General features: G+C 41.5%; 1 protein-coding gene across 3 annotated transcripts in view; it reads left to right on the top strand.

The window, feature by feature from the left end:
• RPS6KA5 (ribosomal protein S6 kinase A5) overlaps nucleotides 1–14,794 on the top strand; it is a 196,316-nt gene that overhangs the window by 110,707 nt on the left and 70,815 nt on the right. For 2 of the 3 annotated variants that reach the window (XM_027552731.1, XM_027552732.1), the window contains exons 4-5: nucleotides 1,739–1,854; nucleotides 4,648–4,755. The exons of the other annotated variant lie outside the window; for it this stretch is intronic. In XM_027552731.1, coding sequence (XP_027408532.1) covers nucleotides 1,739–1,854; nucleotides 4,648–4,755 — 224 coding nt within the window. The remainder of the gene's footprint in view (nucleotides 1–1,738; nucleotides 1,855–4,647; nucleotides 4,756–14,794) is intronic. 3 annotated transcript variants of the gene reach the window in all.

The raw sequence follows: 14,794 nt of genomic DNA, 5'->3' as shown, positions 1-14,794 counted from the left end.
GTGTTAGTCACTTGGTTGTCTGACTCTGTGACCTAGTTCAAGTCTCTTGATTATAAAGCCTAAGTTCTTTGGATTATATCAAGTTGCCTCAAAGACAGGAACACATTGGGTTTTTTTTTTTTCCCACAACCCACTTGCCTTTGAGTTTCAGAGTATTTATTCCAGTATAAAGGATTTGTGTTCAGTTCATAAAGCACTAAGCATGTGTTGAGTGCATACTGCATGGAAGCACTTGGATTTTTTAAGATGAAAACGTTGATCGTGACTTTAAAAGGCTCAGAACGTAGCAGAGAAAGAAAGTGTGCAGATATTTTCAGTGCAGCAAGATAATTGATGTGGTGTAAGTCTAAATAAGTACAGTGGGTTACATAGGAGGAACTAATCCACTCTGCTTGAGTGGTGATTGAAGAGATAATTGAATAGGACATTCAGGGATGCGTAGGAGTTTGTCATTTGGTCAGCTGACCTATGAACACCTACTTCTGGGCCATGACAAACAGTGGCAACCAGGTTTAAATAAGTAACTACTTAAAGGTAGAAAATATTCCTTGTTAGTTTGCAGGAGTGCTGTGTTCCTTTACACCTTTTTAATAATTAGTTTTGTGTTAGGATATAATTAAGTGCAGAAATCCGGAAGTATCTGGCAAAATACAGAAGTCTTAGAAGGGCAGTGCTTTTTGCTCTCTTGTGCGTTGTAAAATACGTTGCCACCCAACTAGCTTTTAGAGCTCTTTCATTCTGTGGAATCTGCTGTTTGGAATTTAAATGAGCAAGATAAAAATCTGTGAGTTTGTGAAGATTTTCCTTTGGTCTTTGATCAGATTGTGGTAAACGTGACAGATGACTATCCCCGGGATGTGTGCTTTCTCAGGCGTGTCTTTTCGCGTTCATGACCCCCGCCTGCGACTGTTTCCTAGGTGTGCGTTGCTTCTCACACACAAGTGCTGTCTGTGGAAGTCATGGTCAGTTTCTGATCAAACTATTAGCAGTTTATCAGTAAGTGTCGTCTTAGAGCCGATTATGGACTCTGTTGTGGCTTATTATTATTCAGCTATTATTCAGCTCCTTGTTTATTTTTCGCTGTAGCTTTTTTGTCTCTTATTTCATTATTCCTCGTGGGATAAAAAGGGCAAATTGAAAGGGAAACGCACCTCTTTTCATTTCAGGTTTTGATTCAGCTGTGTTCTCCTGCTCTTACTTTTGAGTTACATGGCGCAATAAGAAGATTACCTGCTACTTAATACACAGTTTTGGAAGGACTTTCCAGACAATTCTGAAAAACAGGGAATCTGCTTAAAAAAAGTGACTGGCCATTACCACAAAGCAATGGCTGGGATTTCTGTTTGCTTTGTTTTACTCTGTTCATGTTACTTTAGTTACTGTAGTCGTTGGTGATTTGGTACTTAACAGCAAGTTAAGATTGTGTGGTGATGGCACAGGTTTCTGATTTGCTGCATTTGGGAAAATTGTTCAAATATATGCAGATTTCACATAATAGTTTTAATAGCAATATTCTATGCTAATTCATTTGATTGCATTTTAGGGTAGTCATTAACTTATAAAACTGTATTTATATAAATTTAGTAATATTTTCTATATGAAACTATATACTAAGCATTCTGCAAAAATAATATATTAAAATTAGTGCCTTATGGTTAATCCAAAGTGATTAAAAGGAAATACTTCCTTTAGTTTATGAATACAAGTCAAAGACAGAAAAACTATATTTCGTTTTTAGATTATATAAATGGTGGAGAGCTTTTTACTCATCTTTCTCAGAGGGAGCGTTTCACAGAGCGCGAGGTGCAGATCTATGTCGGAGAGATCGTGCTTGCCCTCGGACACCTCCACAAGGTAAGACGCTCCGCTTCCGGGGTTTGTCTTTTGAAAACTCTGTTAACAGGTGAGGATGGAATGAAGAGAGCTAACGTGTTGATGTGTCGTTGTCTTAGTGGAGGTGGTGGAGGCATTTTACAGACCACAAGCAGTGTTTCAGTTTCAGCCTTCCCTCTTTAAAAGTCTTTCTTTCCTTTTGTAGTTCCCCGGATGCAGATTAAAAAAGCAGAACCTGAGCACTTTTTTTTTTGGTTTTGTTCATGAAAAATCCTAATGCTTATTACACAGTATCATTAGAATTAAAAAAAAAATTTATTCTTAAAGTAACCTTTAAGATGAAACCACAAGTCATAATATGTACTTCCTTAATTGTGACTTACTCCACTGCAGACTCTGCCTGTATTCCTTCAGGGTATGTTTCCCTATTAGCTTGAGATAATTGAAAGAAGCACTTACCTACAGACCCAGCCATCCCCCTGCCAACTCTGGCTCTCTTTTCCGTTTATTTTGCCCCGAGGTCCTCTCTTGCTTCCCTCCATCCCTCCCGCTCCATGACCTTTATTGACATGAGCTCAGTTACTAAAAACTTTAAGTGGTATTCATGTATGTATGTGATGCTGTTTGAATTCTGTAAAATCAGCTTAAATTTAAAAAAATATTATTTCAGATACTGTTAATCTTGATCCAAGATATTTTGACTAAAAACTTTTTAATGAGGACACATTATTGTAGAAGCAAACAGTCATTATGTGGATTACATTTGTATGTTGCCTAAGAAATAGAAAGTACTAGAATATTTTTTATCATAATTGTGTGAGACCACAAGGAGCATGACCTGAATCACTACATTTGGATAATATGAGTACGTCATAAAATCACTATTTTTCTTTGTTATATGTTCATGTTCTAAACTAGATTACAGATAAAAAGAGATGAAAGAGATGAGTATACAGCACAAAAAAGAATGGAGAGAAATGAGGGGGAAGATGAAACTTTTAAAGGGCAGGGAGATTGGGATTGCAACATGGAAGCAATGGATAGGAGAGGCTGTGAGGAAAGATTAGAAGATACCGGAAGGAAAGGATGAAGAGATGGGTGAGTCTGGGCCAGACAGAAGCATAACTGGGCAGGGAGGTGGGGACAGGGTTGGAACAGGAGGCCTAAGGGGAATGAAGGAAAGGGAGATGAACAGGAAGGGAAGTGAAAGTGGCTCTGGGGCGCAGGGCTGCAGGGCCATAAAGCAAGGGGAGCCTCAGGTGGGTGCTTAAGTGCTTAACTGAAGTGTGGGGAGAGGCATCCGTGTTCCTTCTGATAGAATCCATGGTGTGGAGGTAAGCTTTATGCCTTTAGTTATTTTTGTGGGATATATACACACACACACATGTTATTGTATGTATGTATGTATATATATATATATATATATATATAATACATGCATCAGATTGGACCTAGTAATAGGCTGAAAAGCTTTGTTTTATGCTTAGAGGAATCAGATGTAATTTTTATAACATAAAAATGATGGTGAAATCACCATAAATATAAGTGTAAATACAAAATGCAAAGCTCCAACAAATAAGCTAGTAAATTCAGCTTTTAATTTGTATGAAAACTGTTAATTCTGTTTATTAAAGGGAAAATCCATCAACTTTCATTATTATTAAAACAGGGTAATCAGAAACAGAGAGGTAGAGAATATGATGATACCCGATATAAATGTAATTGATATGGAAAGTGTATACAGATTAGATCTTCGTTCAGTTTCTCTTAATCTTACCTTGTAAAAAGAGAAATACAAAGAAATATAGCACAAAGCCAGAAATGTTAATTTTGGTATGTCTACTAACACTGATTTTTCAGGAGAGACAAAAACGGGGAGTTTACTTGGAACTGATGTGGTAAAGCAGGTAGTAAATGACTTATTCCTAAAATCTTTTCCAAAGAGGTTGTTTGGGGGAAAAAAAAAAAAGTCATACTGGTTGGTAGGTGCTTGTGGGCTTCAAGTCAGATATCTCTTCAGCAGACAGTGCATTCACAATAAACAGTCATGTTTTACAATATGGGGGGGAAAGGGTTCTTGAAAGAAAATGCCTAGTGTTTTTCCTTGTATAATCTTTTGATTTTAAGTAAGTATCAAGAATCTTCTTTTTCATATACTTGGTGTTGATGAAAGCACAAAGTATTAGGTTTGCTAATGCTCAGTATAAAGAGTTTAAAAACATTTAATCCAGGCTGACGTAACATGAAACGGGGAGTTCTTGTTTGTCAGGTACTGCTTGTATAACTTGGGTAGATTTATTTATGTCATATAATTAAGATGTTTTATAATAAAACTTATATACAAAACAAAATAGAGGGATAGTTAGAAAAGTACAGTGTAATTATGGTGCTCTATGGGAAAAAAAAAAAGGCCAGTGCAGGAACTGGTTAACCAGGAAGGCCTTCTGAAGCCGTTAAGAAACGATAGACATGAATTGGCTAAGAAAGCCCCTGAAGATCCTCTGGAGGGAGGATGAAATCCATCACGAAGAGTAACCCAGGAAGGAGCAGTCGTCAAAGTAGACCCCAGAGAAGCTAGTCCGACAGAAGTGTTCCCTCATTATGGGGAACGTGGTTCCAGAGGCCCAAGGAGCCCAGCAGATAAGCAAGGAGCTAGAGGAACTTAGATCTGCTCTGCCTATGACAAAAGTCATCACAGCACCCTGAGCAGGAGAATGCCTTTTTTGGTTTGTTTTCAAGGTTCATAATAAAGACTTTCCTAGTTTATTTTTTGAAAATTGTTATTTTAAAACGCATCTTTGTTTGTTTTTACAGTTGGGGATTATATACCGTGACATTAAGCTTGAGAATATTCTGCTTGATTCTAATGGCCACGTGATGCTGACAGATTTTGGTCTGAGTAAGGAGTTTGTGGCTGACGAAGTGAGTATTCTATTTTAATTTGAAGTTAGTAAAGCAGAATGTAAACAATGATGAAAATTGACTGTAGAAGGAGCATTTAATGGGATAGTACTAAACAAATTATGGACTTTTGTACAAGTTTGCAGAGGAACATTTTGATATGAATGACTGTAAGGTATTTAGTTTGAAATTAACATGGAAGCATCCTGTTAGAAGTAACCCTTTCATGGATGTATCAGAATTACAAAACCAAATTACACATTTAACTTTCTCTGTAAAATATGACTAAAATTTTTAAATAACCCTTTGGGCCTTTTAGGAGAATCCTAGCTTAGATAATAGCCAATGGAAAATTACAAAACGGGGACTTCCTTGGTGGTCCAGTTGTTAAGACCCCTGCTTCCAGTGCAGGGGATGTGGTTTGATCCCTGTTGTGGGAACTGAGAGGCGCGTGCCTGCACTGTGGCCAAAACAGAGGATCACAGAACAAGCAGCGCGGCGCACATGTTACAGAACAGAGCACGCGCGGCGCACATGTTACAGAACAGAGCACACTCGGCGCACATGTTACAGAACAGAGCACGCGCGGCGCACACGTTACAGAACAGAGCACGCTCGGCGCACACGTTACAGAACAGAGCACGCGCGGCGCACATGTTACAGAACAAGCAGCGCGGCGCACATGCAGAGTGGGGAGGATCACAGAACAAGCCCGCGCGGCGCACATGCAGAGGGGGCCTGTCTTACGGCCCTTTAAGCTCATCTGACAAAAACAGCAAGGATCTACTTACTAGACCTAAGCTTTTAATAAACTTGCTGGGCTGTTTTGCCCATACAAATTAAAATGTAATAACTGATGGACAGATTTTAAATATGGAGGACTCTGCATTTTCAGTATTGGTTAAAACTCATCACAGATTGATTTACTAACATTTAAAATTATACATTTTTAGTTGTAATTAAATACTATTTATGTAGCAATTATAAATTAAAAGTACGTTTTATACTACTAGTCTTTCAAGAGAGCTAAGTAAACTTGAATGCCAGTTCTTTTCTGTCCAAGAAACTCTGTTATAATATACGCAATTATAGTAAAATTTTTGTAGTAAAGGACTTTGTGTTGTGAAACACATTCTTGGATTCTAGATTAGGTGTATCCATTTCTGATTGTTTACTTTTTAGAATATTTCCAAAACAGTCTTAGGTGAATTAGATAAGTACTAAAAGTATGAAAACAAAGGATCCCAGTTTTTTTTTTAATCATATCTATCTCATTCAATCACTTATGAATAAATTTTTCTTGACCTCCTCTACTATGCTAGGTATTGGATAATACAGTGACAGATTAAGGGGAAATGGTCTCTACCTTCATGAACTTGAGGATATAACAATATATTCATTATCTTTGATAGGAAAATCATAGTTATAAAGCAGATGAGATGAACTTTTGGGGAATTTACTTCAAAGTTTCGTTTATCAAATTTTTCTTGTTTAAAATTTTAGAAGGAACTTAAAAAAAGTGACGGATGAAATATGTTCATGGTTGTTTCCTCACTAAACCCTGCTGCTGCTGCTAAGTCGCTTCAGTCGTGTCCGACTCTGTGCGACCCCATAGACGGCAGCCCACCAGGCTCCCCTACAAGTAAAAGAAAAGGAGTGAATTGGGTGTGCATGCAGAAGGGAGAGAGGATCACTGAAATGGAAACCTGACGGATCAGTGGTGCTTTCAGAGAAGGGTCTGACTCAGAAAGGGGAAATCTTGGGGGGCGGAAAACAAACAAACCAAGAACCTCAGTTAAGTCCTGTTAGGAGGCCAGAAGGGGGAGTTCTAAACAAAGACCAAGGGGAAGGAGGAGATGCGTCTGTTTTCTTAGCAAGAACTCAGCCAGTGAAAGGCTCATGATCCAGCCAGTGAAAAGCTATGGACACTGGTTCGCCGTAGCCCTCAAAACTGCCTTTTCCCTCAATTAACACGGTCTGTTCTACACTCTCCCTGAGGATTTTCTTGTGGCTCACTAGAGATGTGGATCCCAAATTGCAATTCTTTGTTGATTCCCAATAAACCCTCTTTTGTAGAAGAAAAAAATGTGGGAGGAGGCGGGAGGAAAACAGCAACCAGATTCTGGGAAGTGGACAGCAGAAACACTAGTCGTCATCAGTTTCCACCCCTGAGGCATCTGAGTCCTAAGCCAGCGACAAGGAGAAGCCCCAAAGCAGGCTGATCTGCACCTCTAGCCCCCAGAAAGGCTCAGGGATTAGTCCTCATCACAGGCGTGCAGGACACAAGAGGATCTATTGTAAGAAACAGATACCTCCCCTCCAAGACCCCGTGTCTGCACTACTGCACAGAAAGCCTTGCCCTCCTGATCCTCGTGGAGAGCTGTGAAGGCTAAACAGGCAGACTGTGGACTCGGGGACAAGGGCCACGGGGGAGGGCGAGGACACCGGCGACTCCAGGAGGCAGCTGGAGGACGGACCCTCACCGTGGGACTGCTGTGGCCTCTGCTGCCCCCGCACTCTGAGACAAGAGTGGGCAGGACCCCTCTCTTGGAACAGCAGTCTGCAGGTGCTGGCGCCTGGGGTTCTGCCCGTGAGGTGGTCCGCCCAGACCTCCTGAGTGACACCTGAGGCTTGACCGCAGTCTCGGCCACAGAAGCATGTTCCAGACGGTGTCGCACTTTGTCTTTCTGTTCTGGTTTCGGTGTTTGTCTTAGTTTGCTCTGTCCTACCGTATATTCAGAAGCATTCTGAGAAGGGCTCTGGTGACTTCAGTAGACCAGCAGAGGATCCTGGCATGTGAAGACAGAGGACCCCCCTCTCCCCGCACAGAGAGATCTGGTGATCACTCTTTCCTCTCTCCGTGGAACCGTTCGTGTATTTACTCATTCACTCCATCTATTTGTGGAGAGCCTTCTGTCTGCTAGTCTTCAGGCTAGGCTCTGGTGACACAACGATGAAAGTGAATCCTGTGTTTCTGGACATGTGCTTCTGCGCTTCTGGTCATTTGGCAGATGGCAGAAACAGACTTGGCCCTTTTTGTTAGAAACCAAAGCAAAAATAAAAATCAAGCATGATCAGAGTTACTGGGCTTTAATACAGATGAGTCAGAGCTGCTGAGTAACTGAATCAGCTGTGTCACTTTTCACAAGGGAGGCTATGTTTTTTGCTGGACGTGTCAACAGCTACTCCTCAAGGGAATGAAGGGAATTCTTACTGGATGTCAGTGTTTGAAGCTTTGGTTGTTTAGGTCCAAAAATGAAATAATGGGATTCAGTCTGAGGTGGAGAAGTAATTTATGGATTCTCTGGTTATTCACCAATTGCAGCCTAGCTGCATTTTGTGTAGTTATGTGTTATTGTCTTTTCCCCTCAGACGACCAGCTTACTCTTGCTCTTAGCTGAAGAGGACGATACCACTGTGCTAGGCTTTAGGTTTAATTCTCAGGGCTCAAGGAGGAAGCTTCTTTTTCTGAGTCCCCTAAACCTCAATAGAACGAGCCTGTTAAAACTCGATGTAATGACCCTGTGTTGTCCTGATTTCACCTGCATCTGCTCAGCAGGTTTCCCTGTCTGGACCTTTTACACCTCGACAACATTCCCATCCAGCGATTTCTGTTTCAGTTAGCTAGCATTCCTTTTTGGTTTCATGTGTCAGCCTGACATGTCAAAGTACCATCTTTCTTGGAATGAGCTGTTCTGTGTGTTCCTCTGCTACCTCCTTGGTTTTCAGCGTAAGCTTCACTTTGAAGGGTTTCCTCCTTGGTTGACAGTTTACAGAGAGGTTATGCATCTTTGTCTCTGACTGATCCCTCTCCTTTTCTCCCTTTTTCTTCTTCCACTTGGACGGTTCCCATCACCATTTAAGCCTAGTCTCTCCTGTCTTAAGTTTTTAAAAGGGAGAGGACTGAGTGGTAAACGGCGAACAGTCCCAGAATCGCACATTCCCTTTCAGCTCTGGTCTTGTGTTTTCCTTTGTCAGTATTTGTACAAACGCCTGCCTGTCACTCACTCCCTAACCTACTCCAGTGTGACTCGCACCTCCCACCAGTTGACTGACCCTGTTCTTGCCTCGGCCGGTGCTGACCTGCACTCTGGGTATTGTCGAGTCCTCAGCTGACTTGACTGCCTGGTGGTGTGGAGCTGGACATCGCCTCTCAGCCTGGCCGCTGCAACTCTGCGCTCCCCGCCTTGCTTCCTCAGTATGCATGACCTCCCGCTGGCGTGTCTCCCCTAACTCTCTCCTAGATCGGGTAAGCTCAGCATTTCTAAAACTGAATCACCATTGCCCTACCCAAACCTACTTCTCTTTTGGTTTATCACAGTTTCATGTATTACAAATTCTGCTCTCACTGGACCTAGGAAATGTATTTTTCTGTTTAATTTTCAGGATTTTACTTTGTTTGACAAGTCTTTTTATTTCTTGATTTTATTTATTTTTGATTGGAAGATAATTGCTTTACAAAATTGTATTGGTTTCTGCCATACATCAACATGAGTCAGCCGTAGGAATTCTCATGTCCCTCCCTCTGGAACCTCCCTCCCACCTCCCACCCAGGAAGTTATTTTTTCGACATGTTTGAAGTTTCTTTTCGTGGCGTGCTACTGACTTGTCTGTATAGTTGTTTTCTGTTCGTTGCTGGCTGCACCGTGTGGCGTGGGGGGTCTTAATTCCCCCACCAGGGATTGAATCCTCTGCAGTGGTAGCACCAAGTGTTAAACACTGGACTGCTGGGGAATCCTTCTGTGTTTATTAATTTAATATTCAACAAGTATTTGGTGAGTACTGCTGTGTGCCAGGCATTGTGCTGGACTCTGGAAGTACAGTAGTGAACATAACAAATTCCTGCCCTCGTGAGCCTAGATTTTAGAGGTATTCATCACTACGTCATATAATTATTTCTAGATTGCAGGTTGCTAACTAAATTGCATAGTGGATAAAATTGATTTATTTTAGAAGCCTTAACAATATTTCATATGATAATGAACAATTTACAAACTTGGTTCTTTTACTGATATGTTTTCTCAACACAGAATTTGATAAATCCCTTGAAAATCTGAAAAAAAAAAAAGATATTTCTAAATATCTGCATGTTAATATATGCTTATCATAGGATTTTTTTAAGGATGCAGTTCAGCAAACATTTTTCCAGTTCTTACTATGAGTCAGCCTGCTAGGTAGTGAATACATGATTTTTAACATTGAAGACTTTAAAGGCATTTTTCTAAAAAGGGCATCTGTTCTTACCTGTTTATAACAAAATAATGTCAAGGCAATATATTCATGTGTATTAATTACACTATACTTAAATATGGTATATGCATTCTATGTTTTCATAATTTAATATTGAGCATTTGAAAGATTCACAACAGATTATTAACATGAATCCTCAGGTAGATAAATAAAACCGGAAGAAAAATGACATCCTGACATTTAAAACAGAAGTATCTAAGTTAATTATAACTCACTACCATGGTAGCTGGACATGGAACAACAGACTGGTTCCAAATAGGAAAAGGCTGTATACTGTCACCCTGCTTATTTAACTTATATGCAGAGTACATCATGAGAAACACTGGGCTGGAAGAAGCACAAGCTGGAATCAAGATTTCCAGGAGAAATATCAATAACCTCAGATATACAGATCACTCCACCCTTAGAGCAGAAAGTGAAGAGGAACTAAAAAGCCTCTTGATGAAAGTGAAAGAGGAGAGTGAAAAAGTTGGCTTAAAGCTCAACATTCAGAAAACTAAGATCATGGCATCTGGTCCCATCACTTCATGGGAAATAGATGGGGGAACAGTGGAAACAGTGTCAGACTTTATTTTTTTGGGCTCCAAAATCACTGCAGATGGTGACTGCAGCCATTAAATTAAAAGAGTATTTACTCAGCCATTAAAAAGAATACATTTGAATCAGTTCTAATGAGGTGGATGAAACTGGAGCCTATTATACAGAGTGAAGTAAGCCAGAAGGAAAAACATAAATACAGTATACTAACGCATATATATGGAATTTAGAAATATGGTAACAATAACCCGGTGTACGAGACAGCAAAAGAGACACTGATATATAGAACAGTCTTATGGACTCTGTGGGAGAGGGAGAGGGTGGGAAGATTTGGGAGAATGACATTGAAACATGTAAAATACCATGTAAGAAACGAGTTGCCAGTCCAGGTTCGATGCACGATACTGGATGCTTGGGACTAGTGCACTGGGACGACCCAGAGGGATGGTATGGGGAGGGAGGAGGGAGGAGGGTTCAGGATGGGGAACACATGTATACCTGTGGCGGATTCATTTTGATAACTGGCAAAACTAATACAATTATGTAAAGATTAAAAATAAAATAAAATTTAAAAAAAAAAAGAAAAGAAAGAAAAGACGCTTACTCCTTGGAAGGAAAGTTATGACCAACCTAGATAGCATATTCAAAAGCAGAGACATGACTTTGCCAACAAAGGTTCATCTAGTCAAGGCTATGGTTTTTCCTGTGGTCATGTATGGATGTGAGAGTTGGACTGTGAAGAAAGCTGAGTGCCGAAGAATTGATGCTTTTGAACTGTGGTGTTGGAGAAGACTTTTGAGAGTCCCTTGGACTGCAAGGAGATCCAACCAGTCCATTCTGAAGGAGATCAGCCCTGGGATTTCTTTGGAAAGAATGATGCTAAAGCTGAAACTTCAGTACTTTGGCCACCTCATGCGAAGAGTTGACTCATTGGAAAAGACTCTGATGCTGGGAGGGATTGGGGGCAGGAGGAGAAGGGGACGAGAGAGGATGAGATGGCTGGATGGCATCACTGACTCGATGGACGTGAGTCTGAGTGAACTCCGGGAGTTGGTGATGGACAGGGAGGCCTGGCGTGCTGCGGTTCATGGGGTCACAAAGAGTCGGACACGACTGAGCAACTGAACTGAACTGAACCATGGTAGCTATTAAAAAGTTCTATAGATTTTTTTTTCTTTCCAGGAAATAGAAAAATGTAATCTTTGCCCAGTTCAGATAATGTTATTCATTAATTAATTCTTTGAACATAGAAGAGGCATTTTTAGTGTGGTGGAAAGAGTGCATATTGCAGTCCAAGGATCTTTCTCGGGCTCTGCTTCCCGGCTCTGTCATGTCGGGTCAGTCACTAGCCCCCCTCAGTCTTCATTTCTTCGTCTATAAAATAGTATTTGTCATATGTAATGTATATGGTTTTCATCTGGACACAGTGAGGTAATGCTCATGGAAATACTTTCCAAAGTGTAAACCACGATATAAATACCAGTTTCCACTTAAAGAGGCACGTACGTATTTAGATTTCCGATTACTGTGAGCAAAATCAAAACATACGAGTGAGAATTGTACATTATTCTCCCTCAATATCCTTATTTGTAGCAAAGTTTTAAATGACCTCTTTCTCTGATAAGCACCTAGTTAATTATATCACTTTCGGAATTCTGCTGTTACACTGTGCGGATCCCGGGATGCCTGGATGAGGTTCAGGGTTCATCAGGAGCCGCTCTGCGTGAGGGGCAGACGGGCAGCTCCCCAGGCACCGTGCAGATCCCGGGATGCCTGGGTGAGGTTCAGGGCTCATCAGGGGCCACTCTGCGTGAGGGGCAGACGGGCAGCTCCCCAGGCACCGTGCAGATCCCGGGATGCCTGGGTGAGGTTCAGGGCTCATCAGGGGCCGCTCTGCGTGAGGGGCAGACGGGCAGCTCCCCAGGCGGAATTTAGTGTCCCCTCCCGACGGGCCTGCAGTGGCGTCCAGCCATGACTCCTTCCCTCTGTGTGTGCTCCCAAGGAGCCTGTTAAGTCTCTGTCAGTGAGTCCTGTAGTCATTTGCCAACCTCTGTGACTCTTGGATAATTTTAGTTATTTTAAGGTAAATATTGAGATGGATGTGCTGGGAAAATAGGAGACCTATAAACCAGAGTGTTCTTGTGGCCCCAGTGTTTCCTCTGGTCAAACAATAGTACCCAGTATTCAGATACGAAAATGCAAGCTTTAGCTCTGTGAAGGTTTTTTACAGGTTTGTAAAGCAAACCTTTGTAAAGGTTTTTTTCCATCAGATGTCAGAGCAGGTCCCCTGCCCTCAGATGGGAGAAGGGGGAGGGAGACACAGATGGCTTTTTCCTCAGGTGTCTGCCTCACAGGTCCCTTAATAACTTTTTTTACGGTGGAAATTTATTGGCTCAGGTAAGATTTATTCACAGTACTATTTCTTATCTTAAGGCAGGTTCAGTGCACAGCTTGAGTAGACAGGTTTTGTGTAAAATTACATCACAGGGCTAGTGGGGACAACATTTGAGTTGAGATTCTTTTCAGAGAAACTTCTATTGTATATTCTGTTTGTTCAAACTGTGTTGAAACATGCTTCCCTGGTGACTCAAATGGTACACTGCCTGCAGTGCAGGAGACCTGGGTCCCATCCCTACTCTTCATTTACTTGAAAACTATTTAGTCAAATTATTATCCTATATTAGTATAGGATATATTAATCTATAGATATAACATATATATATATATATATAAGTTATTTTCATCTATTTTCTAAATGTCAGGGACTTTCAAACCCCTAAGGGGAATTTAGCAAAAGACACCCTGGAATATTAACATTGCATAAATGTGATTAATAAATATTTGTATTTTTCAAATTTCATTAAAAAATTTTTATACTATATAATATTTAAAATGTAATAAAAATACAGAAGATGATACAGCAGAATCTGTGCACCAACTATTCACATATGCAGTTATGGACATTTTTAATACATATATATTTTTTTCCCACTCACTCAGCAAGTATTGATTGAAGATCTTCTGAGATCCAGGCACTGTTCTATCTAGGTGTTGGAATCCAGCAAATTAGCAAAATAGGCAAAAACTTCTCCCTTAGGGAGGCAGATGACAACAAGTAGACAAGTAGAATATGTATGGATGCGTTAAATAGTGGTAAGTTACAGGAGGACAAGTGCAGCAGGAGAAGCAGGAAGGAGCAGGGTGAGCGGAGCCTGGCCTTTTAAATCAGGTGAAGCAGGAGCGGCCTCGCCGAGAAGGCGGCAGTGGAGCCAGAGGGGAAGGAAGTGGGAACGTGAGCTATATCAATATCCAGGAAAGAGGCCTCCAGGTAATGCGGTCAGCCAGTGGTAAGACCCTCAGGTGGGTATATGCCTGGGTTGTTTGTGAACAGGAGGAGGTGTGTGTGGGTGTGTCGAGTGAGTGAGGAAAGAGTCGTGGGAAAGGAGGACATGGGACGGTCATCTGGAGGAAGGGCTGTGGCTGTGCAGGTCTTGCCTGGCACGGGGGCCTGTTGTAAGGACTGTGGCTCCTCCCAGTGAAGCACGTGTCACTGGGAGCTTTAAGTGGAAGATGACATGGCCTGAGTTCTCTAAGAAAGGTAATTCTGTTTGCCAAGCATGATAATCCTGTGGTGGGACAAGTCCCTAGAAACATGGAGATCAGTTAGGAAGCTGTTGCATTAACCCCAGCAAGAGATGGCATTGATTTAGACCATAGGGTAGCAGAGTAGGTTGTATGATGTAGTCAGATTTTACAGTCTAGTTTGATACTAGTGCTGAGATTTCTTGATGGCCTGGAAGTAGGGTATGTGAGAGCAGGAAGAATCTAAGGTCGTGCCAGGGTTTTTGGCCAGAATCACTGGAAGGGTGAAGCTGCCATCAGCTGATACACCGATGAAGACTTCCCTGGTAGCTCAGCTGGTGAAGAATCCGCCTGCAATGTAGGAGACCCCAGTTCGATTCCTGGGTCAGGAAGATCTGCTGGAAAAGAGATAGGCTACCCACTCCAGTATTCTGGCCTGGAGAATCCCATGGACTGTGTAGTCCATGGGGTCACAAAGAGTTGGACGTGACTGAGTGACTTTCACTGCCGGGGTCCAGCCCCGGTGGATCCAGGGAATTCGAAGCGGGGACGGCGTTGGCGAGGATCAGGAAACAACTGCTTAATTAAACGTTAATTAAGGATATAAAGAGTAATAGAATGAGGATAGCTCAGTGAGGAAATTCAGTGGAGAAAAGAGGCTGAATAATTCAGCCAGAAGGTAAGAGAAAGA

Source organism: Bos indicus x Bos taurus, chromosome 10, assembly GCF_003369695.1.
Source record: "Bos indicus x Bos taurus breed Angus x Brahman F1 hybrid chromosome 10, Bos_hybrid_MaternalHap_v2.0, whole genome shotgun sequence".
NCBI lineage: Eukaryota > Metazoa > Chordata > Mammalia > Artiodactyla > Bovidae > Bos > Bos indicus x Bos taurus.
This window is presented reverse-complemented; position numbering and strand designations above follow the sequence as displayed.